General features: G+C 47.2%; 8 protein-coding genes across 9 annotated transcripts; 4 read left to right on the plus strand and 4 right to left on the minus strand.

The window, feature by feature from the left end:
• Nucleotides 1–572: 572 nt before the first annotated feature.
• Nucleotides 573–2,887, minus strand: LOC117185054 (uncharacterized). Its single transcript, XM_033384673.1, has 4 exons — nucleotides 2,615–2,887; nucleotides 2,396–2,555; nucleotides 2,261–2,327; nucleotides 573–627 (listed from the first exon to the last, which is right to left on the minus strand). The coding sequence occupies exons 1-4, from the start codon at nucleotides 2,885–2,887 to the stop codon at nucleotides 573–575; spliced, it is 555 nt and encodes a 184-aa protein (XP_033240564.1).
• Nucleotides 2,888–4,939: 2,052 nt separating this feature from the next.
• LOC4814934 (tRNA (guanine-N(7)-)-methyltransferase) lies at nucleotides 4,940–6,003 on the plus strand. The gene is made up of 4 exons (XM_001354501.4): nucleotides 4,940–5,132; nucleotides 5,193–5,604; nucleotides 5,674–5,775; nucleotides 5,840–6,003. Exons 1-4 carry the CDS (start codon nucleotides 5,008–5,010, stop codon nucleotides 5,942–5,944), a joined length of 744 nt encoding a protein of 247 aa, XP_001354537.2. The 5' UTR covers nucleotides 4,940–5,007; the 3' UTR covers nucleotides 5,945–6,003.
• On the minus strand, nucleotides 5,918–7,198 carry Rtca (RNA 3'-terminal phosphate cyclase). The gene has a single exon (XM_001354500.4). The coding sequence runs from the start codon at nucleotides 7,109–7,111 to the stop codon at nucleotides 6,008–6,010; it is 1,104 nt and encodes a 367-aa protein (XP_001354536.4). The 5' UTR covers nucleotides 7,112–7,198; the 3' UTR covers nucleotides 5,918–6,007.
• Nucleotides 7,199–7,396: 198 nt separating this feature from the next.
• Nucleotides 7,397–8,923, plus strand: LOC4814747 (DNA damage-regulated autophagy modulator protein 1). The gene is made up of 4 exons (XM_001354499.4): nucleotides 7,397–7,461; nucleotides 7,534–7,655; nucleotides 7,757–8,144; nucleotides 8,204–8,923. The coding sequence occupies exons 1-4, from the start codon at nucleotides 7,397–7,399 to the stop codon at nucleotides 8,367–8,369; spliced, it is 741 nt and encodes a 246-aa protein (XP_001354535.1). The 3' UTR covers nucleotides 8,370–8,923.
• LOC4814477 (cyclin-L1) lies at nucleotides 8,786–10,914 on the minus strand. 2 transcript variants are annotated; one of them, XM_015185949.2, is made up of 4 exons: nucleotides 10,757–10,914; nucleotides 10,110–10,691; nucleotides 9,236–10,045; nucleotides 8,786–9,177 (listed from the first exon to the last, which is right to left on the minus strand). In XM_015185949.2, the coding sequence occupies exons 2-4, from the start codon at nucleotides 10,676–10,678 to the stop codon at nucleotides 8,934–8,936; spliced, it is 1,623 nt and encodes a 540-aa protein (XP_015041435.1). In that variant the 5' UTR covers nucleotides 10,679–10,691; nucleotides 10,757–10,914; the 3' UTR covers nucleotides 8,786–8,933. The 2 variants fall into 2 exon arrangements, with proteins under 2 accessions (XP_015041435.1, XP_015041436.1); XM_015185950.2 differs by having other exon boundaries at nucleotides 10,110–10,705; nucleotides 10,757–10,875.
• Nucleotides 10,915–12,755: 1,841 nt separating this feature from the next.
• On the plus strand, nucleotides 12,756–14,700 carry LOC4814824 (N(G),N(G)-dimethylarginine dimethylaminohydrolase 1). Its single transcript, XM_001354497.4, has 5 exons — nucleotides 12,756–12,914; nucleotides 13,196–13,518; nucleotides 13,586–13,683; nucleotides 13,759–13,983; nucleotides 14,044–14,700. Exons 1-5 carry the CDS (start codon nucleotides 12,880–12,882, stop codon nucleotides 14,167–14,169), a joined length of 807 nt encoding a protein of 268 aa, XP_001354533.2. The 5' UTR covers nucleotides 12,756–12,879; the 3' UTR covers nucleotides 14,170–14,700.
• A 253-nt stretch (nucleotides 14,701–14,953) lies between these two features.
• Nucleotides 14,954–21,477, minus strand: Remo (Remoulade). Its single transcript, XM_002133828.3, has 3 exons — nucleotides 21,059–21,477; nucleotides 20,771–20,989; nucleotides 14,954–20,702 (listed from the first exon to the last, which is right to left on the minus strand). Exons 1-3 carry the CDS (start codon nucleotides 21,313–21,315, stop codon nucleotides 15,596–15,598), a joined length of 5,583 nt encoding a protein of 1,860 aa, XP_002133864.3. The 5' UTR covers nucleotides 21,316–21,477; the 3' UTR covers nucleotides 14,954–15,595.
• A 240-nt stretch (nucleotides 21,478–21,717) lies between these two features.
• p115 (General vesicular transport factor p115) lies at nucleotides 21,718–24,508 on the plus strand. The gene has a single exon (XM_001354496.4). It carries the CDS (start codon nucleotides 21,845–21,847, stop codon nucleotides 24,344–24,346), a length of 2,502 nt encoding a protein of 833 aa, XP_001354532.2. The 5' UTR covers nucleotides 21,718–21,844; the 3' UTR covers nucleotides 24,347–24,508.
• Nucleotides 24,509–26,918: the final 2,410 nt, after the last annotated feature.

The following is a 26,918-nucleotide window of genomic DNA, read 5'->3' on the forward strand; positions in this document are numbered from 1 at the left end:
AATTAAACCAAGACCCATTATAAAAATCTTTTTTATTCAATCAGATCTCGCGGAGTTACTAACGATTATCCAACTATGTATGAATTTTATGTAATTATAAGTAATTAGTAATTAGCGGCAGAATTGTGAGAATTATTTAAAATACAAAATTTAGCTGGATAGTTGTAGGTCGTTGAACAAATGCGGGACAGACCTCATGTTGCTTCCATTTTATAGGGTGATAAATAAAATAGTAGTGATAGTAAAATTGAGGCAGCCGATTACGCTTCTTTCGCGTCAAATCTAGCTGTTTGAAGACCAAATGCGGGAAAAATTTCTGAATTGCGGGAGGCGGGAATTCTGGATTTTTTATGATGTTGCTAAGCTAGAAACAGCTTTTTTCTGATAAAAAGTTAGCAGCACTGTGTATGTGTGTGTAGGTTTCCTACGCCATTACTCCCCAGTGGACCAAAAAGCGATAGTAAAACGGAACTATCATAAAATGTCCGGAAACGGACTTAGAAATGATAAAAATCCGGGAGCGATGAGTGAAGTCTCGCAAAATGCTCGCAGACGGACTTAGAAAAGAGCATTTACCGGACGAAAACCGTGCGACGACCAAAGTCTCGCAAAACTATCACAAACGGACTTAAAAACGGGTGAAAAATGGACAGAAAAGTGAAACATAACGGAAAAAATAGCTAGGTACGGGTGAAGTCTCACAAAATGCTCGCAGACGGACTCAGAAAAGAGCATTTACCGGACGAAAACCGTGCGACGACCAAAGTATCGCAAAACTATCACAAACGGACTTAAAAACGGGCACAATACGCAAGAAACGCCGGATCAAGTAATAGAACATGAACGAACATGTCAAACTGCGGCCCGGCACAACGCCGCTGTTTTTTCGTTTTGTGTTATTTTGTGATTAAAGACCGCAGCAGAAGGACGTAAACGGAGAGTTAATTCATAAAAATAGTGAAAAAAAGGAAAAATCGGTCAGTAAATTATTATATATAATATATAATTATTTATAATTAGAGCTATCATAGAAAAAATGAATAACCTGGACAAAAAAATGGACCTTATGCTTAATAAACTCGACGGAATAAATAACCTGGACAAAAAAATGGACATCGCGATTAATAAACTGGACCGAAACACAGCGGAAATGGTGGCTCTTCGTTCCGAAATTGGCTCCATTAAGGCGAAGGTTTGTGGTGAGATCCGCAAACCCAAAGTAGTTCTGCCTTACCAACCGCTCACAACCATAGAAGAATTGGATTATTTCGAGCATAACTTGCAGGAAGAAAGTTTCTTAAAAAATGTGGTAAGTGTTTTGCGTGAAACTCACGAGCTAAAAATATATTCAAAAATAATTCTGTACAGATCGCAGAGTTAATGATGTCGGGCGAGAAAGCATTCGAAAAATGGATTTGGAGTTCTTGGCGTTCAATTGTGTCCGACGAGGTCGCACGACAGTGCTCTTGGCGGGACACAGAGGAGAAAAAGTGCATTAGGGGCTTGCGGGTTACTCTAGCCATCCGTAGTAAGTATTATTTTCAAATTAATATGTATGTATATTGTAATATAATAAACATGATTATTTGTTTACAGCGGGATTTAAGGAAAGATTTTCGTTAGAAGACGCCGATTTCGACCGAATCACGCAAAAATTTTTCCAGTACGCCGAGGACAGAGTGTCGAAGGAGAAAAAACAAATTAAATTTAATTCACTAATATAATTTTTTAATCTATTTATGTACCACCAAAATTAAAAATTAAAATTAATTAAAATAAAATTAAAAATTATAACATATATCAATTTTTACACGGCTGAGTTTCGCTTAGCTCTCGTTTGCGATATCTTTTACGAAGTTTTGGTCCACTGGGTCTGTCTACGTGTAAAACTATCGAATTGAGATCCGAAAACGATAAGAAAATGAATCACTAGTCGCTCAGTTTGTGGCAGTGAAAGTTTCATTTTCGGTAGCTCAAAAACGGATCTTTTGCGAGCCTTTTATGATATCTTTTGCGAGACTTTTGCGAGCCGCTTATGATATTTTTTGCGAGACTTTTGCGAGCCCTTTATGATATCTTTTGCGAGCCGAAAGTAATATGAAAAGGAACGCACAATTTTTTTTTGTTTTTTATAATTTTTAATTTTATTTTAATTAATTAAAATTTTTAATTTTGGTGGTACATAAATAGATTAAAAAATTATATTAGTGAATTAAATTTAATTTGTTTTTTCTCCTTCGACACTCTGTCCTCGGCGTACTGGAAAATCTTTTGCGTGATTCGGTCGAAATCGGCGTCTTCTAACGAAAATCTTTCCTTAAATCCCGCTGTAAACAAATAATCATGTTTATTATATTACAATATACATACATATTAATTTGAAAATAATACTTACTACGGATGGCTAGAGTAACCCGCAAGCCCCTAATGCACTTTTTCTCCTCTGTGTCCCGCCAAGAGCACTGTCGTGCGACCTCGTCGGACACAATTGAACGCCAAGAACTCCAAATCCATTTTTCGAATGCTTTCTCGCCCGACATCATTAACTCTGCGATCTGTACAGAATTATTTTTGAATATATTTTTAGCTCGTGAGTTTCACGCAAAACACTTACCACATTTTTGAAGAAACTTTCTTCCTGCAAGTTATGCTCGAAATAATCCAATTCTTCTATGGTTGTGAGCGGTTGGTAAGGCAGAACTACTTTGGGTTTGCGGATCTCACCACAAACCTTCGCCTTAATGGAGCCAATTTCGGAACGAAGAGCCACCATTTCCGCTGTGTTTCGGTCCAGTTTATTAATCACGATGTCCATTTTTTTGTCCAGGTTATTTATTCCGTCGAGTTTATTAAGCATAAGGTCCATGTTTTTGTCCAGGTTATTCATTTTTTCTATGATAGCTGTAATTAGAAATAATTATATACTATACTATACTATTAAATAAATAATAATTTACTGACCGATTTTTCCTTTTTTTCACTATTTTTATGATTTAACTCTCCGTTTACGTCCTTCTGCTGCGGTCTTTAATCACAAAATAACACAAAACAAAAAAACGGCGGCGTTGTGCCGGGCCGCAGTTTGACATGTTCGTTCATGTTCTATTACGTGATCCGGCGTTTCTTGCGTATTGTGCCCGTTTTTAAGTCCGTTTGTGATAGTTTTGCGATACTTTGGTCGTCGCACGGTTTTCGTCCGGTAAATGCTCTTTTCTGAGTCCGTCTGCGAGCATTTTGTGAGACTTCACCCGTACCTAGCTATTTTTTCCGTTATGTTTCACTTTTCTGTCCATTTTTCACCCGTTTTTAAGTCCGTTTGTGATAGTTTTGCGAGACTTTGGTCGTCGCACGGTTTTCGTCCGGTAAATGCTCTTTTCTAAGTCCGTCTGCGAGCATTTTGCGAGACTTCACTCATCGCTCCCGGATTTTTATCATTTCTAAGTCCGTTTCCGGACATTTTATGATAGTTCCGTTTTACTATCGCTTTTTGGTCCACTGGGTAGAAACAGCTTTTTTCTGATAAAAAGTTAGCAGCACTGTGTATGTGTGTGTAGGTTTCCTACGTCATTACTCTGTCTAGATCTAATGCAAAGATATAATAGATCTAAGACTCGCAACTGATATCGCAAAAGGCTCGCAAACGATATCACAAAAGGCTCGCAAACGATTCCTTTGCGAGCTATCATATATGATACTTTCACTGCCACCAACTGAACGACACAAGTATCATATTTCTATCATATGCGGGTCCGAATGCGAGCGTTTTGTCGGGTTAAGTCTCGCATTTGACTCGTATGCGATATCATTTGTGAGCGTTTGGTTTGCTGGGGACTTGTGTAAGGCTTATGATGACACTTGCGTTTAGTGATAGACTGTTTCGTGCATATCTGCCTGTTTGTAGATATTAAATAAGAAAATTATAAGGGTAAATATACTCTACCCAAATGGACAAATATGCTAATGTGAAGTCGTGTATGAAATATGTTATTTATATTTACATATCTATAACCGCTCATTATATTTGTTTATGCTATATTAAACAAAATTAGCATCTAAAGCATTAACAAAATAATAGTTCCTCTGATATCGTGGGGCAAGCTTCTTTTATTTATTTATTTATTCTTATTCGCCAACGGAATCAAAATCCTTATCTGGCTAGACTAACTTATTTCTAACTTAAGATATTATCAGAAAATAACAAGAATTAATTATGGTAAAGGAAGAGGTCTCCAAGCAACCGTTTGACGGCTCCGTTCCCACTTCTTCAGTGTCATACCTTTTACTTTAGCATTATTACAGTATTATGTTAGTCCAGAAACCGAAAATGAAACAAACCAAACTTTGAAAACGAAAAAGGATACATTTACATAGTTTTGAGAGAATATATTGTGTTTGATATACTAACACATGCAAAGCGTTGCTGTGCTGGCTGGCTCATGATGGTGCGGCGGTAACCAAACAGCAGAGCCGAAGACCCTGGGATCTAATCCAGAAGGATCGCTCTGTAAAATGTTCGGTGTATGAACTGGCACATCTATATTCTCTATTGTTAGTGGTACTGGGATTTAGACTTTGCTATCTTTGCTGCGAAGAGAGAGATAGCATAATAGACAAAACGCAAAATTAAGGATCGTAGCCGTCTCCCGGCTATAGGTTGAATAACTAAGGCACCATTTCTGACGAAATTATGTTTTCCAACACACAGCCAGCCAGCCAGCAAAATTGGTTCTGAAAATTACAGAAATAATAATGAATCTCTGCCTCAGCTGTGCTCTCAGCTAAACTGGAAAGCCAAGCTGACGATTATATATCTTTCGCTCTCACTGCATACTGTTCTCATAAGGCTGTCTCTGTTTTTTTTTAGTTCGTCAGTTAGCAAAGTCCCATGTCAACGTCGAATATAAGTGCGATGTGCAGCCCTGCCCTGCTGGCGCTGCCAACTGCTGTCAATTGTGTATTCGGTCAACGTGCTTGTTTGGTCCATTGTTTTGTTCCTGCAGACAAATCATGGTAACCACTACAGCGGAAAATGAGGTGCTCACCTCGACCTCAGCAGTTACCGGTCTGCCCCAGAAACGGTACTATCGCCAGCGAGCCCATTCTAATCCAATAGCGGATCATTGTTTCGACTAGTAAGTAGATCGCACTCGAATGTCTGCGGGAAATTTCACTAAACAATGTTTTTCCTATAGCCCAGCACGGCCAGAGGATGTGGACTGGCGTTCCCTGTACCCGAGCATTCGGGCCGACCAAGAAGTAAGTTTTGCCGACATTGGTTGTGGCTACGGTGGCTTTCTGGTCACACTTGGTGAACTGTTTCCCGAAAAGATATCAATTGGGATGGAAATACGGGTCAAAGTTTCAGACTATGTGTTGGATCGCATTACGGCCCTCAGACAGAAGAGCTCGGGTACTGGTGCCTATCAGAACATCGCCTGCCTGCGCACGAACGCTATGAAATATCTACCCAACTACTTTCGGAAGGGGCAGCTCGAGAAGATGTTCTTCCTCTATCCAGATCCGCACTTTAAGCGTGCCAAGCACAAGTGGCGCATAATCAACCAGGCCCTGCTCTCCGAGTACGCCTATGTCCTGCGCAAGGGTGTGAGTACCTCTTTGTCTCCCGTTCAGTTTGTTTTTCATAGTCTCATACTCTGATAATCGTTTTTGCAGGGCTTAGTGTACACCATGACTGATGTGGAGGACCTGCACAATTGGATTGTGACACACATGGACGAGCATCCGCTATACGAGCGTCTGGACGAAGAGGAGGCTGTAAGTTTACGAAGTGGTAATCAAATTGCAGATTTGTTGAGAATTTTCTTGTTGTCTCCACCAGAATACGGATCCCATTACACCGAAGCTATACCAGAGCAGCGAGGAGGGTGCCAAGGTAGTACGCAACAAAGGTGATCACTTCCTGGCCATATTCCGCCGCCTCTAAGGCAGCTTTCGATATATTTGCGTACTCGTTAAAAATAAAAATAAATTAAAACAATAGAACAGATCATTCATTTCTTTGGATAAACTCGTTGCGGTAGCCGATGCCCTCGCAGCTGACTACAGTCTGTCCAGACTGATTAATGTCGACACAGAATTTCACGCCAGTCATTTTTTCGGCGACGTAGATGGCGGTGCGGGTGTGTTGCGTGAGGGGGCCGGTGCGGAAGCGGGAGCACCCACTGGCGAGGGCCATGAAGATAATCAGCTGGTCCTGGAGGTTGGCATCCACACAGATCTCCTTACTCATGTAACCCGCTAGTTGGGAGGATGCCTCTGATCCTAGCAGATCTGCTAGAACCTTCTTCTGGCCCAAGGCTGAGGAGCCCAGAACACAGCCAGTGGATGTATGGGCCACCATTACGATTCCCGCCCCATTGTCGCGCGCCTTGTCTGGGGAGTGTTTAATCACTTGAATCCGGCAGTCTTGGTACGGCCAGAGTTTGTGAATCTCACGGGTGGCCGTCTCTTGCATGTCGGTCGCAAGGCTCATGGGTATACGGCCGGCGCAGAACGCCACTCCGTCTATCGTCTGGGGCTGGCCAAAATCCAGGAACTGGCCCGCACTCAACTGGCGCACCGGCTCCACGTCCAGCTGGCAGCGTCCGTTGCCTCGTGGAAAGAACCCGTAGTGCAGAACCTTCAGCTCGAAGCCGATGCCGAAGCGTTTCAGGTTCGGCTGCAGCACCTGCAACATGTATTCCACCTGGGGCGCAAAGGACACATTCGTTCCACCAGTCACATCAACGCGCGACGGCCTGCCGGCGAAGAGGAGGACGGGCAGTATCGTCTGGTAGATCAGCGTGATGCTGGCAGCCGTGTGCGTATCTTCCCTGTACATGTCTCCTATTATGGTGCGGGGCCTGAATTCCAGCTCCGTCGAGAGAAGAGCGTTGCCAATGACGTCGGCATTGGTTATATCCCTGAGCATGTTGACGGCATGCAGATGCTGGTTGGCCAGGCCGGGCTTGGGTCGGTTGGCGCGAATCTTGACAACGCGGATGGGACGCCTGAGGATGGAACTTAAGCTGAGAGCGTTGCGCAGGGCCTGCCCTCCGCCCTCCAAATAGGAGCCATCTATTTCCACTAGCTCCTTGATGTCCATACTCATAAAATAATGCCCTAATTAGAAGTCCTCGACCTTTACTGTTGTAAATACTGATTTGTTTTCAATCAAATGTAGAGGTCTTTTTTAGGTACATTCATTAAAAGGCGGGTTGGCAGCCCGGCCTTGCATTGTCTCCCTTCCTCCTCCTTATCCCACAAACCCACCATCTCTCACTCAGCGAATACCCAATACTCGCATTGTTTGCTGTTGTCTGCAGCGCAATTTCATGTTGCATGCAGCCAGAAAATTTCCACTGCTACTGTTCTGTTCTGCTACCCCATTTGCAAGATGTCACAAGTTTACCTACTGCCGGTAGCCGTATTCTTGGTGTTCCAGGTGACCTTTATTGGCACGTAAGTTTTCTGTCAAAGGAAATATCCTCAATCTTCTAACGGAGCACGAAACATTTTTGTTCACCCTTCAAGATACATTGCCGCGGTCCTGGAAGGTCACGTCGTTCCCACGGTGCCGTATATAAGTGATGCTGCCACCTATTCGCCCGAGAGCTGCGTGTTCGGCCAACTCATTAATATCGGCAGTGTTCTGTGTGAGTCTGCCTCTCGAGTGGCTGGCTAATGAGTCATGTGCTAGTCAGCAACTCTATTACTTTTTTGGGTTTTTTTTTATTAATTGTTGTTTGGCTTGCAGTAGGAATTACCATCTATGTGCGCTACAGACAAGTGATGCAGTTGTACGAGCACCATCCCGATCTGGACATCGCTGTGAAGCGTCACAGTCGCGTGGCGTTGTGGTGTGGAATGCTGTCCTGTCTGGGCATTAGCTTCGTGGGCAACTTCCAGGAGACAAATGTGCGCATTGTGCACTTCATTGGCGCTTTCTGCTGCTTCGGCTGCGGCACTCTCTACTTCTGGATGCAGGCGCTCATTTCGTACATGATTTATCCCATGTCTGGGACTCGAATTTACGCCCATCTGCGTCTGGGTATGTCCGTCTGCTGTACGATACTCTTCATCCTACTTTCCGTGACCGGGCTCATGTCACACATCCTATTCAAGGGCCAGAACCCCAGGAAATGGTAAGCAACCGTTTGTGGACGTTAAAAGAATCTCTCATAAGCATCTGTATTCATTTTAGGTATCCTTCGGACGGTGGCTGGTACTTTCACGTGATCAGTAGCATTTCAGAGTGGATCATTGCGACCATATTTAGCTTTTTCATTCTGACATTTACCACAGAGTTCCGCGATATCTCGCTCTCGCATCCCCATATTGCATTGATGTCCTACTCTACAACAATTTAAAATTTATTGACCGAGTATTACTTGGATGAGAGAAGCTAGTCAATTTGACATGTTGATTCAGCATCCATCTCTCTAAAATAAAATTAGGAATGATTCCCCCATATGTAATGGAGAATGGAGAAAGATAATGGGGAGAAAAATTACCCATGACATAATGCTTTTGTCTGCATTCGCTATTCCACACAACATTCACGCGAAGCTGTGTTCTTCAGCCCTCCCCTTCGACAAGGAAGAATTTTCTACATGGTGCTTATCCCCTTGATCTCCTTCTCTCCGTCGTATCTCTCAGTCGTTAGCTTCCTCTAGCAGATGCTGTGATGTGTACATACATGCATATATGCAAAGTGTTTCCAAAGATAAATAGTTAGACAGCCCGCAAGTTGAAGGCTCGGCAAGGCTTCTTCGCGTCGACTCAGTATAGAGAAATTACGTTTATTAATTAAGCATGGACGTTTTTCGAAATATAAAGTTACATTTTGCGAAATAGGTTGATGCGAGCTGTAATATAAAAACCATACAAATTTGTCAAAATATAATGCAAAAATAAAAAATCATTGACAATTCCTAGCGCTTGCGGTCCCTGGATCGTTCATCCCTATGCTTGTGGCCGGCGCGACTACCATGTCGGGGGTCGCCACCGTTGCCGCCTCCGCCACCGACACTGCTGCGATGCGATGAGGAATAGCGACTGTGCTTTCCAGAACTAGAGTTGGAATTGCGATACTTATCATCTCCAATGTTGTTGCTGCCGGCATGGTTGGAGCGATCCTTTTTCGTATAGTAGTCGGATCTTTCCCGCGACGATTTCCTGAAAATAGCACTCAAAATTAATGAGATTATCCAGAGGGAAGACATATGCCACTTACCTCTTACGGTGCTTGCTGTGGGGGGAGCTGGAGCGCGTAGGGGATCGCGAGTAGTGTCGAGACTTCTTTTTGTGCTTCGGCGGCGTGCCAGAGCGCGTTCTCGGGGAGCGCCCACGATGCGACTTCTTCGTGCGTTCGCGGCTTGGCGACCGGGAGCGCGATCGGGAGCGTGGGGTACGTGACTGCGTGCGGGTCCGGGAGCGTGATCGTGACCGGGAATCCTTCTCGGGCGACTTTTCCGACGGCAGTGGCAGTGGGACGGCTCGCTGGATAAATCCGCCCCAGGCATTGTGAGAGCCGTTGTTGCGGTCCACCGTTATAACGGCGGGCGGTGTGTTGGCCTCCTTCGTCTTGGTGCGGGCGTCCAAATAACGCTTTTTCAGCTCGTCGACGGCAGCCTCTAGCTTCTCTACGACGGGCTTAGGACGCGTGTACAGCTCCATGACTCGGTAGCAGATGTCTGTGATATCGGCCATGGGTACGCGGAAGATGCCGAACCACGGCGGATTGCTGGGAAGCGGGATGTTAAGTTTTCGAGTGCTCAGGTAAATGCAGGCGCAGGCTATCGCCTCCGGGGTGTAGCGCATGAAAACGTCCGTGCGCAATGAGTCGTTCATAAAGTTCCACGAGAGCTGCATAAGCTTCTCGTGCTTTTCGTACTGCAACACCTGCAGGTACATTACAACCAGCTTGTGGGGATGCTTTACGTGGACGCAGAAGCCCAGTTCCTTAAGCACTCGGCGCTCGGCCTTAATCACCTGCATCTTTAGATTTGTGTAGTACTGGTCCAATACCATGGGTGCGATCTCCCTGCAAGAGAAAAGGGAGAATCAATCAGATACATAATTCACGGATTCGGGTTTATGTCTCTCACTTTTGGGCCCGCACTTGCTTGATATGATGGATCACGTTGATGACGTCGCGGATTCGGCGGGGCGCCTCCTCTATCTTGGAAGCAAGGCACACACAGCTCATGGCCACGGTCTCCATATTGTGGCGCACGAAACTCTTGGAGTAGAAAAATCGCTGGAAGAGCACTTGACCGGTGGCCATTGCCACCTGTGGTAGCCGCAATAGGATTCCAGCCGTCTGTATTAGCTCGCAGCCAAGTATGCGCAGATCCTTTTCCGTCTCGTGGTCCAGCCCGTCCTGGCTGGACGGTGTCACATCAATTTTGCTTTCGGGTATCAGGCTGTTCTCCAGCGTCAGCACGATTTTGTTGAACAGACGCGGATACATCGGCTTGGAGGTATCTCCTTCAGCACCGGCGCCCCCATCCTGGATGTCCACTCCCGTTCCGGCGGATATATTGTTAGAGATGTTAACGCTGTTCGAGTGCAGGGAGGTCACGGTGGTCAGCACATTAGAGATGGACTCAACTGTCACCGCTGTGGCCGTCACATTGCCGTGGATAATGGCAGAGCCACCACCACGACTGGCCATCTGTCAACGGAATCTGCAATTCGTCTTCTTAATATTTTCTTTTATTAAAAATATTTGGCGCTAGCTGTGGCTGCTTACTAAGTGGAACAAGTGAGTGGAAAAAACGAATGAGGCAGCGACGCCGGCAGCGCTGCCATCCGTGATTGCGTTGGAACTGGAACTGGTAAAAAGTTCACAGAAACGAATATGTATGTAAAATATTAATTTAAAGCCTCAAGACAGGCTTTACTGACTAATTGCAAAAACAAAGACAGCCTTATGGGAGAAGCATGCAGTGAGAGCGAAAATATATATTCATCAGCTTGGCTTTCCAGTTGAGTTGGGAGCAGCGGCTTAAAGATCGATTGTTAACCATATATATATGTGTCAGTTCATATACTGAGAACATACCATCTGAATTTTCTGCGTATGCTCCCAGGTTTTCGGTTTTCTCTTCATGAGCCGCCAAGCAGCATAGTTGCCATTTTCGTACAACAAAATAAAAAGGAGTACTTCAAATAAGACAATCTTGTAAAAAATGTATTCATCAATGTTCTAAAATTATATGGGCAGAGCTAAAGGTTTTAGTTAGTCAGCATTATTCAACGGAATATCAAAATTGAGCAATGGTAACGATTTTTCTCTTACGTTTTATTTTCATTTGACCTTCGCTAAAACCTTTTTTTGACTAAATCTAACAAAAGCAATAGTTTAAAATAAACTAGTCAAGTGGAAAATAGATTCATTAATTGTATCAAATTATGTGGGCATAGCTGGGCGTTCTTTCTAGCTAGTAATATTCGACGGAATATCAAAATATAGCAATATGAACGACTATCCTCTTCGTTTGTTTTGCTTGCCCATTTTCGCTAAAACCTTTTCTTATGCAAAATCCAATAAAAGCAAACATTAAGAATAAGTCAGTTAAGTAGAAAAATTATTCAACAATCGTATAAAACTATGTGGGCGTGGCCAAATATCGCAAATAATATTCGACGAAACATCAAAACTTAGCAATAGGGTTTCTATTCCTTGGCGGAGAACGATTAAGCTAACTATTTTAATTTTCCACCGAAAATAATAAAAATTTAATAATGTAAGCGCAGTTCAGGTAAAAGATATTGTGGTTTTTTTTTTAATTCAGAGGAAAGCTGGCATGAGTCTACAAGAAGAATTTGCAATCGTTAATATTTTTCGCCATTTACCTCAAGTAGTTCAACTATTTAAATAGATGCGGCTTAAGTGAGCTAAGTTCGGTTTTTCATCATACGAGACGCAATATTGTTGTTGAGGAACCAAAATTGAGGCAAACAAATCAAAGTCTAGTATTTAAAATAAGCCAGTCAAGTAGAAAATAGATTTATCAATTGGATAAAATGATGTGGGCAGGGCTGAGAGATCTAGAAAGCTAGTAATATTCCACGGAATATACAAATCGGGGAATATATACCTTGAATTCGACAGTATATTTACGATATTTTGTTTAAATGAAACGGTATATTTTGGTATATTTCTGAGGGTCGGACGGTATATTTTATCGACAAGTCACACTGGTTACTGATACATCGGATTTATTCTTCGATGCATCGAAGAATTTCCCATTTGATTATAAAACCGAATATTCAACAAAGGAAAAATTAAACTTGAGCTTTCAAAGCAGAGTTTTACATATCATAGGACTAAACGAAACAATATTTAACATAAAAGAAATGATTATGCTTTCATAGCAGTCTTTTACATATCACTGTAGATATCATCAGAGATAACTAATATTTCAAATAAGTACTATTTGTCAATGCTTTGCAAAAACCAAAATGCGGCTTAGTCGCACAGGTGAAAGTCTATTACGTTTTCGACTTAATATGTTAGCAGCCGCTGAGTACACCCGTTCAAAATACACCCAGAAGATGCCATTATCGTAAAAATTGCATTGCAATTTTGTATAAATTAGGATAGGTACTTTTCACACCGTCCCAAAAACACGAAGGATTGCTTTCAAATGAGGCAGGCATTGCTGTGTTTGCTGCTTACAAATTTGAAACTAATCGGTCGATGTTTTGCAAAACATCGATACATCACTCAACATCGGTAGCAGCAAAAACATCGGAAAACATCGGCAGAAAAACATCGATGCTCGATGCATCGATGTTTTTTTACATCACTACTGCCGACCTCTGTTGTGAAGGGCTGGGAAGGCCACTGGTGGCCAAACACCGCGAAACATGTCACCGAAATACACGCACGCGATTGTGGCCAGGTGAGTGGAGTACAGGTCACGCTGCAGCCACCGCTGCAGATCCTGTTTCAAAAGCCTTTGAATGGAGGGTGCCTATCACAGGGAATTAGGTCATGCACTGTCCATAATTCATGTGTACACTTGATTGGTTGGGTGGGGCATAGGATGGGCATCCAATTCCCAGCTACCCCACCACCACATCAGCCACTCAAATACACACACAGCCGTGGGTGGGGCGTTAATTAATTATTTTGTTGAATGGTAGTTTATCTCGCACATTTCTTCCCGCCTTTGTCAATCAGAATCTCGGAGGCTCTACTCGAGAGCGGGCCTTTCGACCTGAAATTGGCTAAACGACAGCACGAACAATACTGCACTCTGCTGCGGGAGATTGGCCTGGATGTGATTGAACTGCCCCCCGACGACATGCTACCGGAGGGCGTATTCGTCGAGAACTGTGCGGTGATCTGCAATGGAGTGGCCCTCATATGCCGATCGAATAACCCCAAGCGTCGACGCGAGGCAGCCAGCATGGCCATTATTTTAAAGAAAGAGCTTGATATTCCCGTCATAGAAATGGAAGACCCTCATGCCCGGCTGGATGGCGGGGATGTGCTCTTCACGGGTAAGCCTATTCACATTCGCTATATGTATAAACGATATAATCTCATACTGAATATTCCCACAACTAGGACGAGAGTTTTTCATTGGCATATCTGGGTCTACCAACGAAGAAGGAGCGCGAGCCGTGGCAATGGCATATCCCGAGTATCCAGTCACACCAATTCGGGTGAGTTTAACCACGGATATCGAGTCGAAACGCTGCGAGTTTCATGCACAACTCATCGCCTTTTTTGTCCACTAGGTAAATGGATCAAAACGTTTAAAATACTACGTCACCATGGCCGGGCCGGATGTTCTGTGTGTAAGCAAGAGTGCACCGTGCCAGGAGATCGTGAAGCGGATGGAGCGAGAAGCTAGCTTCACTTACCAGAAGCTAACACTGCCCGAGGAGACTGCGGCGAATATGTTGTACATAAATGGAACCATTGTCCACAGATCCCCAACGGAAATTCCAGATGCATACAAGGTGCACAGAAACATACATATATTAAATTCGGTCGATTTCTACTTCCTGATTTTGTTGCAGACTTTGAAGGAGAAAATTGACATTCCAACACGCAACGTAAACATAAGCGAATTTAGTCAGTACTCCAGTGGGTTGACCTCTTCCTGCCTCTTGCTGCGACGCTGGAAGTCCATACGCAGCATCTAAGGAAAGAGGAGTATAGTATCATTACCCCTACAAATTGCCATCAGAAACACGCACAGCGCTATGTCACCATAGACAATGGTGGCATCTATCAGCAATATCGTATTATAATTTACACATTTCTTGTTATTATTATTGTTCTAAACCTAAGATAAAATATTTAATATTGATTTAAGCGAACATCCCGATGGTCGTCTCAACGGCTATGACAATTGGGGTGGTGTTTTTACGCCCTTTAGCATTGTTGTCGAATCATTTAATTCGTTATAGATCACATCATCATCAGCATAATCAGCATCACATATTATGTGTGCACTCGAGTAAAAACCAAAACCATCATGAGATAAAAACTTGTTCCACTATGCTCCCTATCTACGGATTCCAGATTTATCCAGAAAACAAACTGAAAATAACTTATAATAACTAATCGAATTGATACATATGTATGTATTTATATGTGTGTTTTCTTAACAAGAAGTTGTTAAGAAGTAGTTGTATTCCATCAGTCCTCAAAATAAATGCCAACATTTGTAATCTCTTTAATAACTTTAAGCCGATGTCTATCTATGACGATACTTTATAAGCAATGTTGAACGGATACCAAGCTACCAGGAGATGGCTGCCAAAAGAGAGATAAGGATGGGCTTGCTTGGTAGATGATGGATACGCCTATTTATCGTCAGATAAAATACATTGCATCCGCATGGGTGGTCATCTCTAGGCTCGTTAGATCTATGTCCATGTATATGCGGTCTCCCACCCAAATACAATTCAAGGACGCATGGCATTCGAGTGTGAACATTTAATTTATTTATGTGTAAATATGATTTTAGTGTAGGTTTAAATGAATTCTGTTTTACCAAAGGCTTAAAGTCTAAGCATATCGAATGAGGAAGGGTGGGGAGGGGAAGGGAAGGCTTCGATGATTCATGACATGCAAATATTCTATTTGAATAATGAAATAATCTCATGGTGAGGTGAAACAAAAAGATGTGGGCAATCGAAAGTAAATAGTTATAATAAATAGTTGTTGGGTTGGTGGGTTGGCGGGGTCTTTTCCTATAATTACAAGTTCATGTGGCTGGCACGGCCGATCACAAATGCAGATGTGTCGGTTGGGGGTTGGGAGTTGGGGGGCCTGATGATGCGCAGTCATACATAGAGTGCCAGTGTGTCTGCGGATGCGGTGAAAGTATCATGGGTTCAAACTTAGGTTATAATGACGAAAAGAATACTTTGGCATTGGCACTTGGAAGCTTCCGGCCAAGCACGGCGGGAGACGGAATGGGGACTGTGTTCGGGGCGCGGTGTATATTTTCTGTATATACATATATGACTATGAGCTAAGTAGGTCAAAGGAGGTTGGGGGTTGGGGCTTGAACTGAGGCTACGGTACGGTACGGTGCGGTGCTGTGTGCCAGCCCACGAGCTAACTAGGATAGCCTCTGGGTTCGTTGCTGGCCCTGGGATCGATGTACGAAATCACGCTACTCTGGCTACTGTCATCTTCGATTGTTTCGTTGAGATTTTCGTGCGATTTGCTGTTGCTGCTCGCTAGGATCTCACTATTCGGCTCTGCAGCTGTGTCTGGCATTCGCTCTGGCTCCGGTTCCGTTTCCACCTCTCGCTCTTTCTGAATCTGTATCTGACTCTTTCTCTCCCTGCACCTCTCTCTGTCACGATCGAATCTCTCGTTCGAGTCTTTGTCCTGCCTGTTGCGCAGGGGACTACGACACTTGATGGCCTCGTACAGCTCATCGATGGATGTGTCCTGGTCGGGGTCGAGGTGGTGGAGCTCCTGATCTGCGCTACCGGGTCGGTCTCCGCTGGCCGCCACAAACTCATCATCGAACTCGTTGAGCACATCGACATCGGCGTCGCTGGCATTAGACGACTGGTAGCAGCGGAAGTCGTCCGTCAGGGTGAGGTTGAGGTCGTTGTCCGCCTGGGGGGCGTACAGGCCATGGCTGCGGATGCTAATCTCCGAGTTCTGGTAGTTCAGGTCGCTCTCGTTCGTGGGGCTGGCCGAGAGCAGGCGGCTGTCGTCCTCTGCCCCCTGATGCCCGGCCGCGGCCGAGGCCGCCTTCAGCTGGCTGAGGTTGCTACTGGAGCAGGAGTATACTTGTCGATGCTGCTCCTGCAGAGAGCCGGAGCCATTCTCTATAGGAAAATGACTAGGCTCCTCCTGCGCATTGCCGGATGATCCCGCCCCACTGGGGTCTCCTGCGGATCCGCCTCCTCCCCCTCCACCTGCTCTGAGCATCTCGCTGATGTTGTTGAGCGACTTGGACTGCTGCTGCTGGCTGAGGCGAATGAGGACGCTGGGGAAGTCGTCGTCCAGCTGAATGCTATTGCTCGTGGTCACTTGCAGCGAGTTGGACACGTAAATCTCATACTTCTGTAGCAGCGGCTCTTCCTGACCGGTGTCTGGCAGGCCCAGGCTGTTCATTGCCTCCAGGCTCGGCTGTTTCATCGGAGTCATCGGAGTCGAGCGGATGGACTGGGACTGGGACTGCGATTGGGACTGGGACTGGGACTGAGCCTGTACGTGGCCGCGCTGCCGGAACAGGCTGTTCATTGTGCTGGGCGTCTGCACAGTGTTGGCATAGAGCGGAGCATGCTCATCCAAGGAGCTGGCATCGTCGCCTTCGGCCTCTTCCTCGTCGACCTCATCCTCCTCGTCGTCGTCGTCCTGCTCGTGCAGCGTTTCGTCAAGCAGCGAAGGCGTTCGAGTGCGGGTGTTGCGGCCATTCGCCCTCAGCTTGATCACCTCGTGCTGGGGGGTCAGCGTCTCCGGGATGTTGGTGTAGATGTTGGCCTGCATAATCTGCATCTTGGCGGAGGAGGCGGACGCGGGGACGAAGCGCTTAAACTGCAGACCCTCCCCCTGTACCTGTGCCGAAGCGCTGGCGCAACCACTCTCCTTCCCCCGGATCAGGTGCATCCCGGCCGCTGAGGCACTGGGGCCCGGTGCTGGCGATTTGTAGTGCAGGTTCGTGTTATTCACCTTTGTTCCCCCGGCCAGCAAGGTCATGGCATTGTGGTGGCGACTGTACAGCTGCTCCGAGCTGGCGTCGCTCAGGCTTTGATGGCTCTGGAGTTGCATCTGAGGCATGGTCTGGCGCTGCAGCTCAAAGTTGTTGCGCTTCGCCAGTCGCTTCTGTTTCTTGAAGAACTTCCGGGCCACGTTGATCTGGTTGGGATTGTAAAAGATCTCCGCCGAGGGGATGAGGTCGTGACTGGAGCCGTGGAGGAGCGCGTTTAAGCTGTGTGGGGCTGCTGCGGCTCCACCTGCGCCCACCATTCCCACTCCTGTTCCTCCCGCCACTCCTGCCCCGACGCCTTGCTGGCTGTTGGTGTTGTTAATGATGGTCACTCCGGTCACGCCCAGCAGCTGCTCCTGCTGACTGCGCGTCTGACTCCGTGTCTGGCTACGCATGCTGCGTGAGCACTGGCTGTTGGAGCGGGATCCGGCCGAGTTGTTGGCGTCATACAGGCTGCCCCCTCCCGGGTTGGCCTTGTAGGCAACAATCGGGGCCCCGCCGGCACTGAGGCCGAGGCCGAGGCCAGGGCCTTGGCCATTGCCATGATGCGCGGATCTGGCCTGGCTCCCGTTATTGTAGGTGACCATCTTGGTGGGCTTGGCTCGCCTGGCGCGGTGCTGGGACCACGCCTGGCGGGCATCGTTCCGGCTAAGGTTGTAGAAGAGCAGCAGGAAGAGGCCCAGGCAGGAGGAGCATCCGGCGAAGCTGAGCACAAAGATCTGCCTGCCGTTGTTCACGTAGAAGGCGGCCGAAAGCCAGACGCCGGCGAAGAGGACCAGGAATATGAAGTGCCCCCGCAGGTGCGACATGTTGGAGCGCTCGAAGTCGTCGACGATGCTGCTCAGCGGGTTGCTCAACGTGCTGTACTGCTCTTGCAGGTGATCTTGCAGCTGCAGACTGCTGGCCTCCTTGCGGGCGGCTGCGGCTGAGGCGGCGGTGGCAGTGGCGGCGCCGGTGGCACTACCATTGGCATCCAGCCAGTCCAGATCGATGTGTTCCGTGGCCTGGGTGTTGTTGTCCGAGTACTGGCGATGGTGTTTCTGCTGCTGCTGCAGCTGGAGCACGTTGACCTCCTGCTGGTTCAGCTGGTAGTAAATGCACAGGGACAGGATGGCGCTAAAGATCACTAGGATTCCGGCCGGCACGACCACGGCATTTAAGGTGGTGGCGCTATGAAGGAAGCAGTAGTTGTAGGCGGCGTACTCGGCTATATTGACGGCACTGCTGATGCCACAGATGAGCAGGGCGATGCCCCACCCCACGAGGTAGATGCCCAAGATGGGCTTCCTTTGCTGCTCTCTGTCGCGGTCGCGCTGCAGCTCCGTCTCCTGGCTCATCCGGCCCTGACTGGCGGAGGTGGACTTGGTCAGACGCTTGTACATGCTACTGAGGCTCACGCACACCCACAGCAGCACGCAGAGGCTGAGGTAGTGCATCAGCAGGCCGAAGAGGCGGCACTGCGTCTGGCTCGCTGTCTGGAAAATGCCCAGCACGAAGGTGAGAGCGAGCACGGCCACAGCCAGCCAAGTGTTGACCAGGGCGTGCCGCTGCACACGGTTCATGCGTATGGAGAACCCGAAGACGACGAACGTGACGATGTTGACGGCGCAGCATGCAAAGAGCAGGGCGCATCCCGCATATATGGCCATCGGCGGGTGGTGGAAGCGGGCACCCGCCTCTTCACTGCGGTAGTCATTGAGGTGCGCGCTGCGCTGAAGCAGCCCGAAGTACCCAGTGCGGCTGCAGCTGAACATGACCAGGGTGAGGTGCTGGTAGTGTTGCTGGCACACCTGCGGATTCCACTTTTGCTCGGTGGCGTCCCACCACGCCGGCTGAGGCGCGCTCAGCTCGTGGTGGTATGGATGGGCGCGCAGCATGATCGTGACCCTCTGCTGGTACACATCCTCCTTCCCGTTATCATTCAGACCGAGATCGTGATCGAGATCAAGCTCGGGCATGGGCGTTTGAAGTTCGAGGGACTGTCCTTCGTTGCTGTACGCCAGGGCTCCGATGACAGCCGAGGAAAGGGTCTCGTTAAAAGCGCCGCCCAGGTTGGGCAGCAGCTTGGCGTTCCTGTGTAGCGAGATCATGATTCGCAGGCTCTTGGAGCTGGCAGTGGAGCTGGCGGAGAAGGAGCTGTTGCCGATCACGTTGTAAGGCAGCTGGATGGCGGCGTCGATGTCGCCGTGCTCATACATGGGTATCGTGTCGTTGGAGCTGTTGCACTGGAAGCCGCGCGGACTCTCCTCCAGCCACACACAAGAGAGGCTGAAGAACGAGTCGAGGCTGATGTTGAAGAACTCCACGAAAATGTTGCGCTGCTGCACGCCCCTCCATGAAGGCAGTCCCTCCGGCAGCAGGTCTCTGGGTTGCGCGCTGCCCTGGGACAGGGCCAGGCGCATGGCCGAGGACTCCACGACGTAAAGCAGCCGCAAGCCCGTGCCCTGCTCCGCCTGTGCCTCGCGGAACAGGCGAAAGGGAAGATTTAGCAGCTGCGAGACAATGTCGAGGAGCAGATGGCTAATCTCCTGTTGTTGGGACACCTCCACCTGATCCAAGTACTTGACCAACGTGCGCGCTATGTACTCCAGGTCCATGGAGTCCCGGATCTTGTTGAGCTGCGTCTGCATTTGGGTGAAGTTGTGCAGGCGGCGGGCGATTTCCACTGCGTTCTGTCCCTTAGTTAGCGTCAGGTTTACCTTGGCAAACTGCTCCAGGATGCGCGTGGTCTCGCTTACGTAGACGCAACTGTCCGTGTTTAGGTTGAGCCACTCGCCCTCGGGGCTGCACTCGTAGGATGCGCGTCGGTGCTGCGACACATCGGTGGGCTCCTCCACGCACTCTTGCAGCACGGTCTCGCCCCGCATGGTGCGGGGCCAGTGATAGGTCCCCTTGTTGGTGTGCACCACCTTGGCCTCGCAGTAGAGTGTGCCTTTGGCCACCACATGGAGGACGATGGACTGAGAGAGATTGGCCTGCTGGGAGCGCAGGGTACAGTCCCACATACCCGTGTGGTTCTGGGTGAGGCTGGCGATGCGGAGGATAGACTTGAGGATGCCCGAGTCGGTGGAGTGGCGTGTGTCTAGGTTAACATTGTGGAACACCTTGGTTGGGTCACGATAGACGATGTCTTCGGTGGAGTTGTTCACCCGAATTCTGTCCGACCAGCCCCAGAAGACATACGCTCGCGTGGGCAGATCCTCGGACTCGCGCGGCGCTCCAATGGCCACCCGGGGCGCAAAACACTTCAGCTGCAGCTCGTCGCCCTCGAAAGCCACCTGGTTTTGACTCGGTACCAGTTCCAGTAGCGGCTGCGGCAACGTTTCGCAGTGGAAGTCGATCCCCACCTTCAGTTTCTTCAGCGGCATGCCTCGGAAGTTGATGGGGGACTCGCACTTGGGAGCGGGGATGAGACGGACGTCCCGGGCATTCGACCAAGCAATTAGCCAAATCAAGCCACAGTCGCAGGCCAACGGGTTGCTGGATATATCTCTGTGCGGATCAAGTAAATAATTGTAAGGAGATATATAGGAAATACAGGACTGGACCAGGACACTTACAGCTGTTTTAGCTTGGGCATCTGCTCGAAGGCTCCCTCGTAGATGTGACTGATCGAATTATTGGCCAATTTGAGTTTCTCCACTAACGGCAGGCTGTCGCCAAAGGTGTCCTTGTCCAGTTCGGTCAGGAGGTTCGAGGATAAGTCCAGGCGCCTAAGTTCTGTAAAGTTCCTGAAGTCATCATCGGTGATGTGGGAAATCAGGTTTTTGCTGCTATTGCTGCAAGACAAGATATTGGTTAATAACAATTATGATTAGCAGGGCCTTGTGGCCAAAGGATTCACTTACATGCTGACTATGTTGTGCATTTCTTCGCCAAAATCTAGATCTCTCCAACTGACAATTTGCTGATCCTCGCATCGCACGCGCAGGTTGTGTATGTTTTCCGGGCTGTTCTTGCAACTGCATTTCTTGGGACACATTGTGACCTGGGCCTGGGCCACAAGAGGCTGCGACGGCAGCGAGAAGAATATGGCGACAAGGGGCCACAGCAGGAAGAGGAGTGCGCTTCGAGCACACCCCTCTGGGTTTGTGTTGGCGCTCATTAGAATGGCTTACATCCTGGGCACAACACACAAACATTTAATTGATAATTTAAGTTAGCAACAAATGCATAACAAACAAAAACACATCCCAGTTTACAATAAATTAGCCAGTGTTGCTCTACGGCTAAATGTTCTATATCGCTAAAAGTGGCGATGGCAAACTAACGATAGTTGTACCGATATATTAGTTAACTTTTGCTATCCGTCTTAAAAGTAAACTATCGATTTTTATGAAACTAAATTAATCAACAAATATATAGGCAAAATTAATTGCCTAATTTTTGCATTCGGAAGCAAGAGTTTTATACATTGGTAATTCATAATAATATCTTCTGGAAATCAAAATGAAATATTTTCGATTGACCAGAGCTGTCACCCATTCGAATTAATGTCAATTGTGGGGTACACACTGGTGCCATTTGATGTAGTGCAAACATTGTTGCAATATTGTTTTTATAAATTGACGTGTCAGAACTTAATGAAGAAAAAAAGTTCTGCTTTTAAACCTATTTATTGAGGTATAAAGTGGATGGAGTTCTTGAAAAGTGGCATTAAGACCGTCTTAGGCGGCACGGAGCCAGGTCAACAGCCCAGCGCTGCAGAGACGGTTGAAAAGCTTGTGGATCGGGTTTATTCCTCTACGCTGCTGGAGGACCGCAGAGATGCTTGCCGGGCCCTGAAGGCGTTGTCGCGCAAGTACCGCATCGAAGTCGGCGCCCAGGGCATGCCGCCTCTCGTGCAGGTCCTCCAAAACGATGGCCAGGATACAGAGATTATAAGCTATGCCCTGGACACGCTTTGTAACATTGTCACCAGCGAGGAGTTCGACGAGGAGGCAGACAACCCCACTGTCTCGGTGAACGTCGGCGGCCAGTTCACGGAGATGTTCATAAAGACTCCGGAGAATGTCACTATGGTGATGGGCTATCTGGATGAGTACGATTTCCGGGTGCGGAGGGCCGCCATTCAGCTGATCACCTCGCTAATATCAAACAAGACTCGAGAGCTGCAGGATCTTGTCCTCGTAAGCCCTATGGGTGTTTCTAAGCTCATGGACCTACTAACGGACAGCCGGGAGGTCATTCGCAACGACGTTCTTCTACTCCTCATCGAGCTCACCAAGGGAAACTCAAATATACAGAAAATTGTGGCCTTCGAAAATGCCTTCGACCGTTTGTTCGACATTATCCGTGAGGAGGGCTGCTCTGATGGCGGGATTGTTGTGGAGGACTGTCTCATCCTGCTGCTGAACCTGCTTAAGAACAACTCGAGCAACCAGCAGTTCTTCAAGGAAGGCAGCTACATCCAGCGGCTGGCCCCCATGTTCGTCTTGGCTGAGGAAGTCGAAGAGGCCGGCTGGTCCCCGCAGAAGATGTCAAACTTCCACTGCCTACTCCAAGTGGTGCGCGCCCTGGTCACACCCAGCAACCAGCATCAAGTTGTCACCGCCTGCCAGCGCGTCATGCAGAAGTCCAAGCTGCTAAATGCTCTGTGCGAAATCCTGATGAGCAGCGGTGTGCCGGCGGACATCCTCACGGAGACCATAAACGCCGTCGCAGAAGTGATCCGCGGCGATCGCGAAAACCAGCACGAGCTCAGTCGTGTGATGGCCCCCAGCAATCCACCCCGGCCAGTCATCGTGGTCCTACTCATGTCCATGATAAACGAGAAGCAGCTGCTGGCCCTGCGCTGTGCCGTGCTCTACTGCTTCGAGTGCTATCTCTACAGGAACGCGGACGTTCAAAGGACTGTTGTGCAGACCTTGCTCCCATCGAGTGCGACAGATGTGAGCTCCTTATCGACGGGCCAGTTGCTCTGCACCGGTCTCTTCTCCAGTGATGCCCTGGCAAACTGGTTCTCTTCGGTGGCCATCATGCACACCCTTGTAGAGAACGTGGCACTGAAGGAGGAACTGCTTCGCGTCCTCCTGGCCCCGACTGGAGGACAGCGTCCCAACACTCTGCTCGAGATGTGCACCAATCTGATGCAGCGAGAACGCACTCGCCTGCAGAGCAAAATAGGACTGCTGATGCTGCTCAGCGTCTGGCTAGCCCATTGCCCTGGAGCGGTGAAAGCTCTGCTGGAGACGCAGGGCACCACGGTCTACCTGACCGCCCAGCTTTGCTCCAATGAGCATGACGAGCGTGAGTTCCTGTTTCAGGGAATGTGCGCCTTCCTCATGGGCCTCTGCATCCAGTTCAACGACAACTCTCTACCCAATCAGCGCCGCGAGGACATCAGCCAGCTGATCATCAAGCGTATTGGCCAGGAGACGTTCTGCAACAAGCTGGGCGAGGTCTCGCGGCACGAGGCCTACAGCCGGGCCTGCAAGCAGGCCCAGATCAGGGCCAAGTCTGCCGGCGAGCTCCTGCTCGATTACGAGTACTGCAAACTCTACAAGGGACTGGAGGCGTTGATTGCCAAGCTGGTGAGCGGCTTCGACGTAGATGGCATAGAGCTCACTGAGCTGACCCTTAGCTCGGAGGCGTCGGCTCTGGTGTCCCAGTACAAGGGCATAATCCGCGGCATGGATGCCCAGATCCAGACTCTCCAGCAGTCCGCAAAAGAGCTGGGCCAAGAAAATGCTGAACTGAAGGAGAAGCTGAGTGCGGAGCAGTCCCTCCGGGCTCAGATCTCTGATCAGAATACCCTGCTAAAAGCACAGCTGGGAGCAACAGGTCAGACTCCGGTCCAGAGCCAGGAGACCTCTCTGGCCAGAGAGGAGGAGCTAAACGCGGCCCGATATCAGGCCAACATGTACTTTGCTGAGAACATTCGACTTAACAAGGAAATTGAGATCCTACGCCAGCAGCTCGCGACCGAAAAACAGCGTGCAGATGCTTCCCAAGAATCGCTTCTGGCCACCCAAAAGGATCAAGAGGATCTCCTCGAGCTGCTGGCCGATCAGGAGCTCAAATTAGCAAGCTATGAGCACAAAACAACGGCGCCGAAATCAACTGAGAACCAGAACCAGACACACGCCGAAACTGCATCGGAGGAGGGGATTCCAAGCGAGACTGCCAACAGATAAACATCACTCCGATACTTAGATAGAAGAAGAAGATGATGACCGGACTGTCGCTAACCTCAATACACATAATCTGTATACATACATTCTGTTTGTTTTTATTTATACACTTATCAGCATACATACACCTATAAATACATGCCCAGATCGAAATGGAAAACGAAACGAAGTCGGTCTGATTTTCATCAGGGGGAGGACACCACAGATGCAGCAGAAGACTAGCCAAGACTAGTAGTACTGATGGCTCTTTCTTTCGTTTATCTTAAGACGAAGTACGGGTATAATACACAAGATTATAAAGTCCTAAGACCATGGATTCCTTCACATTCACATTGAGTTGAATCAAGCAAAGAGAAAGAGCTGCAGATTCAAGTTCTCAGCCGTTGGTGGGAAGGTTTTACTACGTTTGGCCATGCTTCGTCACTGCAGCCAGCTTTGGCCTAACATTTGTGTATCAAACATACATTTAGTCGTTTTTCCAATTGTTGTATCCCTTTCAAATATAGGGTTTCCTCAAGGCCCTCAAAATAGGTTTTCTTTCCGTGATGACTTCTCTTATCCCGAGCTATATTTAAATAAGTTGGTAAACAGAAAATATTCGCAGGGGCTCTTTTTCATAATAATGCTGGACAAGGGGTATCAGTTCGTGGCCGAAATTGTGGATTTTTTGCCATGGTAGTTAGTGAATATATTGATGGACCAGCAGTTCTTTTCATCTCTGAATAATATTCGTCGGCTATAGTTCTGGAGTGCTCGCAGCCCCCCTCAAAGTAGATTGCAGGTCGGCTTTTGGTACTTTCTAATGATATTTTTCCAACACGATACGAATACACAAGTTTCAAGTATGTAACGTCCTAGTGAATCCATTATCATTCGCAAATATCAGTGATCCCTGTAACTATTGTTTTTCAAAACACATAAAGCTTGGCCAAAGGGAAAGAGAGGACAAAAGGCCAAAGGGAAAGAGTTTAATTTGACATTGATATTTGCCGGATTTTCGGTTATAGAATATTGGTAAGACGTATGAGACAAATTTGGACTACCCCACGTAATAATCTTTGCAGATAATCACTGTCTTAGTCAAATGGATGTTAGGATGTCACACATGTGACTGGATTTCAATGAGTTATTCTCTTCAGTTTCAATGCGGGAGAAGCTATAATTTAAAGACCCCGTGCTCTTTTTAATGCCTAGTACTCAGATCGCAAACATTCTGTAGACAGAATTGTCTGCAAAATCATTCCGCAATATTTGGGATCAGGCAACAGCTGCATTATCCATATCCATATTTTTTTCAAACTTATTCTGTTTGTGTTTATAAAGTGTTTTTGTCATTGTACATCCATATGAATCTATTTCAAAAATGCATTTATTCCTCGACTGACTGATTCAATTAACGCATTTGCATTAGCAATGAATATTCCTGAATATGTACTGCTGAGGAGTATACATATACTATGAGGCTAGTGTGTCTGTATTGAACGTTTTTGTTAAAACAATGGTTCTTATGAACCTACAAATAATCTATAAACTTTAAGGTGGAATTTGACTTATCCCACAGCATTGGTTTTTATTGCAGACTGCATATGAAAATTATGAAACTAAGCCACCAACAAAAATATAACTGATTTACAAAAAAAAATCAAAAAACTATAAAATACAAAGAAATTTTTTATTAAAATGTGTGTTCTTCAGTTATTATTGTTATTAAGACTTTGGCAGCAACAAGAGCAGCTCTACATCCCAACATTAAAGTTCCCCTAATTTACGCATCTCTTCCTTGGTATATTGATCCACGAATCACGCAGGCTACCTCAAAGATCTTTAACGTTCTTTGAGCACTTTTGAGCTTTCTTTCCAGCTCGTTGTGGGTCTTTGTCCTGCTGGAAGACACAAAAGGCAACATCGCTGATTCTTATACATATATCCACATAGACTTGTTGATCCATCATCGATTTGTGTCACTTATTGGATCACCGTCCTAATATGAAAATCGTGCCCATACCATGATGTTTGGTCCTCTATGTTTAAATGGGAGTCAGGGGGTTGTGTTCTGCATTTCGTCGGACCACAAGATGTTTCTCTCGGCCTTTATAGAAGTCACTTCCGTGGAAACAATCTTGATTCAGTGTGAAATCACAGGAGACTGCACACAAAATTTAACTCGGAGAGCTAAGCGCCAAACCAGACGGACGGACAGACAGACATGGCTATATCGACTCTGCTATTGATGCTGATCAAGAATATATATACTTTTTAGGGTCGGAAATGATTCCTTTTGGACGTTACACAAATCCACTTTCATCACAAATCTAATACACCCCTGTACTTATGCAGCATTTATTTTGAATATGCCACCAAATCGCTTTACACTTTTATCGTAACAGAAACGACAGAAAGATAAAGGGGAACAAAGTTAGTGAGGATTAGGAAACTCATGAATATGGAATGACGAGAGAGAACAAAGTACGGAAGGATCAAAAAAATAATGACCTCGTCGTAATACAAGAGAGATCCGTCACCATTGGAGAGACCGGTAGCTGTAAGTTTTGAAACAGAGGCCTGACTCTTAGCC

This window comes from Drosophila pseudoobscura, chromosome X, assembly GCF_009870125.1.
Source record: "Drosophila pseudoobscura strain MV-25-SWS-2005 chromosome X, UCI_Dpse_MV25, whole genome shotgun sequence".
Lineage (NCBI taxonomy): Eukaryota > Metazoa > Arthropoda > Insecta > Diptera > Drosophilidae > Drosophila > Drosophila pseudoobscura.

Bases quoted from the DNA above. Each gene is read 5' to 3' on its own strand.
- LOC117185054 (XM_033384673.1), bottom strand. From the start codon at position 2,887: ATGAATAACCTGGACAAAAACATGGACCTTATGCTTAATAAACTCGAC. The intron at 2,556-2,614 runs GTAAGTGTTTTG...AATTCTGTACAG, and splicing joins AAAGTTTCTTCAAAAATGTG to ATCGCAGAGTTAATGATGTC. The intron at 2,328-2,395 runs GTAAGTATTATT...ATTTGTTTACAG, and splicing joins GGTTACTCTAGCCATCCGTA to CGGGATTTAAGGAAAGATTT.
- LOC4814934 (XM_001354501.4), top strand. From the start codon at position 5,008: ATGGTAACCACTACAGCGGAAAATGAGGTGCTCACCTCGACCTCAGCA. The intron at 5,605-5,673 runs GTGAGTACCTCT...TCGTTTTTGCAG, and splicing joins CCTATGTCCTGCGCAAGGGT to GGCTTAGTGTACACCATGAC. The intron at 5,776-5,839 runs GTAAGTTTACGA...TGTCTCCACCAG, and splicing joins GTCTGGACGAAGAGGAGGCT to AATACGGATCCCATTACACC.
- Rtca (XM_001354500.4), bottom strand. From the start codon at position 7,111: ATGAGTATGGACATCAAGGAGCTAGTGGAAATAGATGGCTCCTATTTG.
- LOC4814747 (XM_001354499.4), top strand. From the start codon at position 7,397: ATGTCACAAGTTTACCTACTGCCGGTAGCCGTATTCTTGGTGTTCCAG. The intron at 7,656-7,756 runs GTGAGTCTGCCT...TTTGGCTTGCAG, and splicing joins TAATATCGGCAGTGTTCTGT to TAGGAATTACCATCTATGTG. The intron at 8,145-8,203 runs GTAAGCAACCGT...TATTCATTTTAG, and splicing joins GGCCAGAACCCCAGGAAATG to GTATCCTTCGGACGGTGGCT.
- LOC4814477 (XM_015185949.2), bottom strand. From the start codon at position 10,678: ATGGCCAGTCGTGGTGGTGGCTCTGCCATTATCCACGGCAATGTGACG. The intron at 10,046-10,109 runs GTGAGAGACATA...TTTCTCTTGCAG, and splicing joins AAGCAAGTGCGGGCCCAAAA to GGAGATCGCACCCATGGTAT. The intron at 9,178-9,235 runs GTAAGTGGCATA...TGCTATTTTCAG, and splicing joins CACAGCAAGCACCGTAAGAG to GAAATCGTCGCGGGAAAGAT.
- LOC4814824 (XM_001354497.4), top strand. From the start codon at position 12,880: ATGTCACCGAAATACACGCACGCGATTGTGGCCAG. The intron at 13,684-13,758 runs GTGAGTTTAACC...TTTGTCCACTAG, and splicing joins ATCCAGTCACACCAATTCGG to GTAAATGGATCAAAACGTTT. The intron at 13,984-14,043 runs GTGCACAGAAAC...ATTTTGTTGCAG, and splicing joins AAATTCCAGATGCATACAAG to ACTTTGAAGGAGAAAATTGA.
- Remo (XM_002133828.3), bottom strand. From the start codon at position 21,315: ATGAGCGCCAACACAAACCCAGAGGGGTGTGCTCGAAGCGCACTCCTC. The intron at 20,990-21,058 runs GTAAGTGAATCC...CTTGTCTTGCAG, and splicing joins ATGCACAACATAGTCAGCAT to CAATAGCAGCAAAAACCTGA. The intron at 20,703-20,770 runs GTAAGTGTCCTG...TGATCCGCACAG, and splicing joins ATGCCCAAGCTAAAACAGCT to AGATATATCCAGCAACCCGT.
- p115 (XM_001354496.4), top strand. From the start codon at position 21,845: ATGGAGTTCTTGAAAAGTGGCATTAAGACCGTCTTAGGCGGCACGGAG.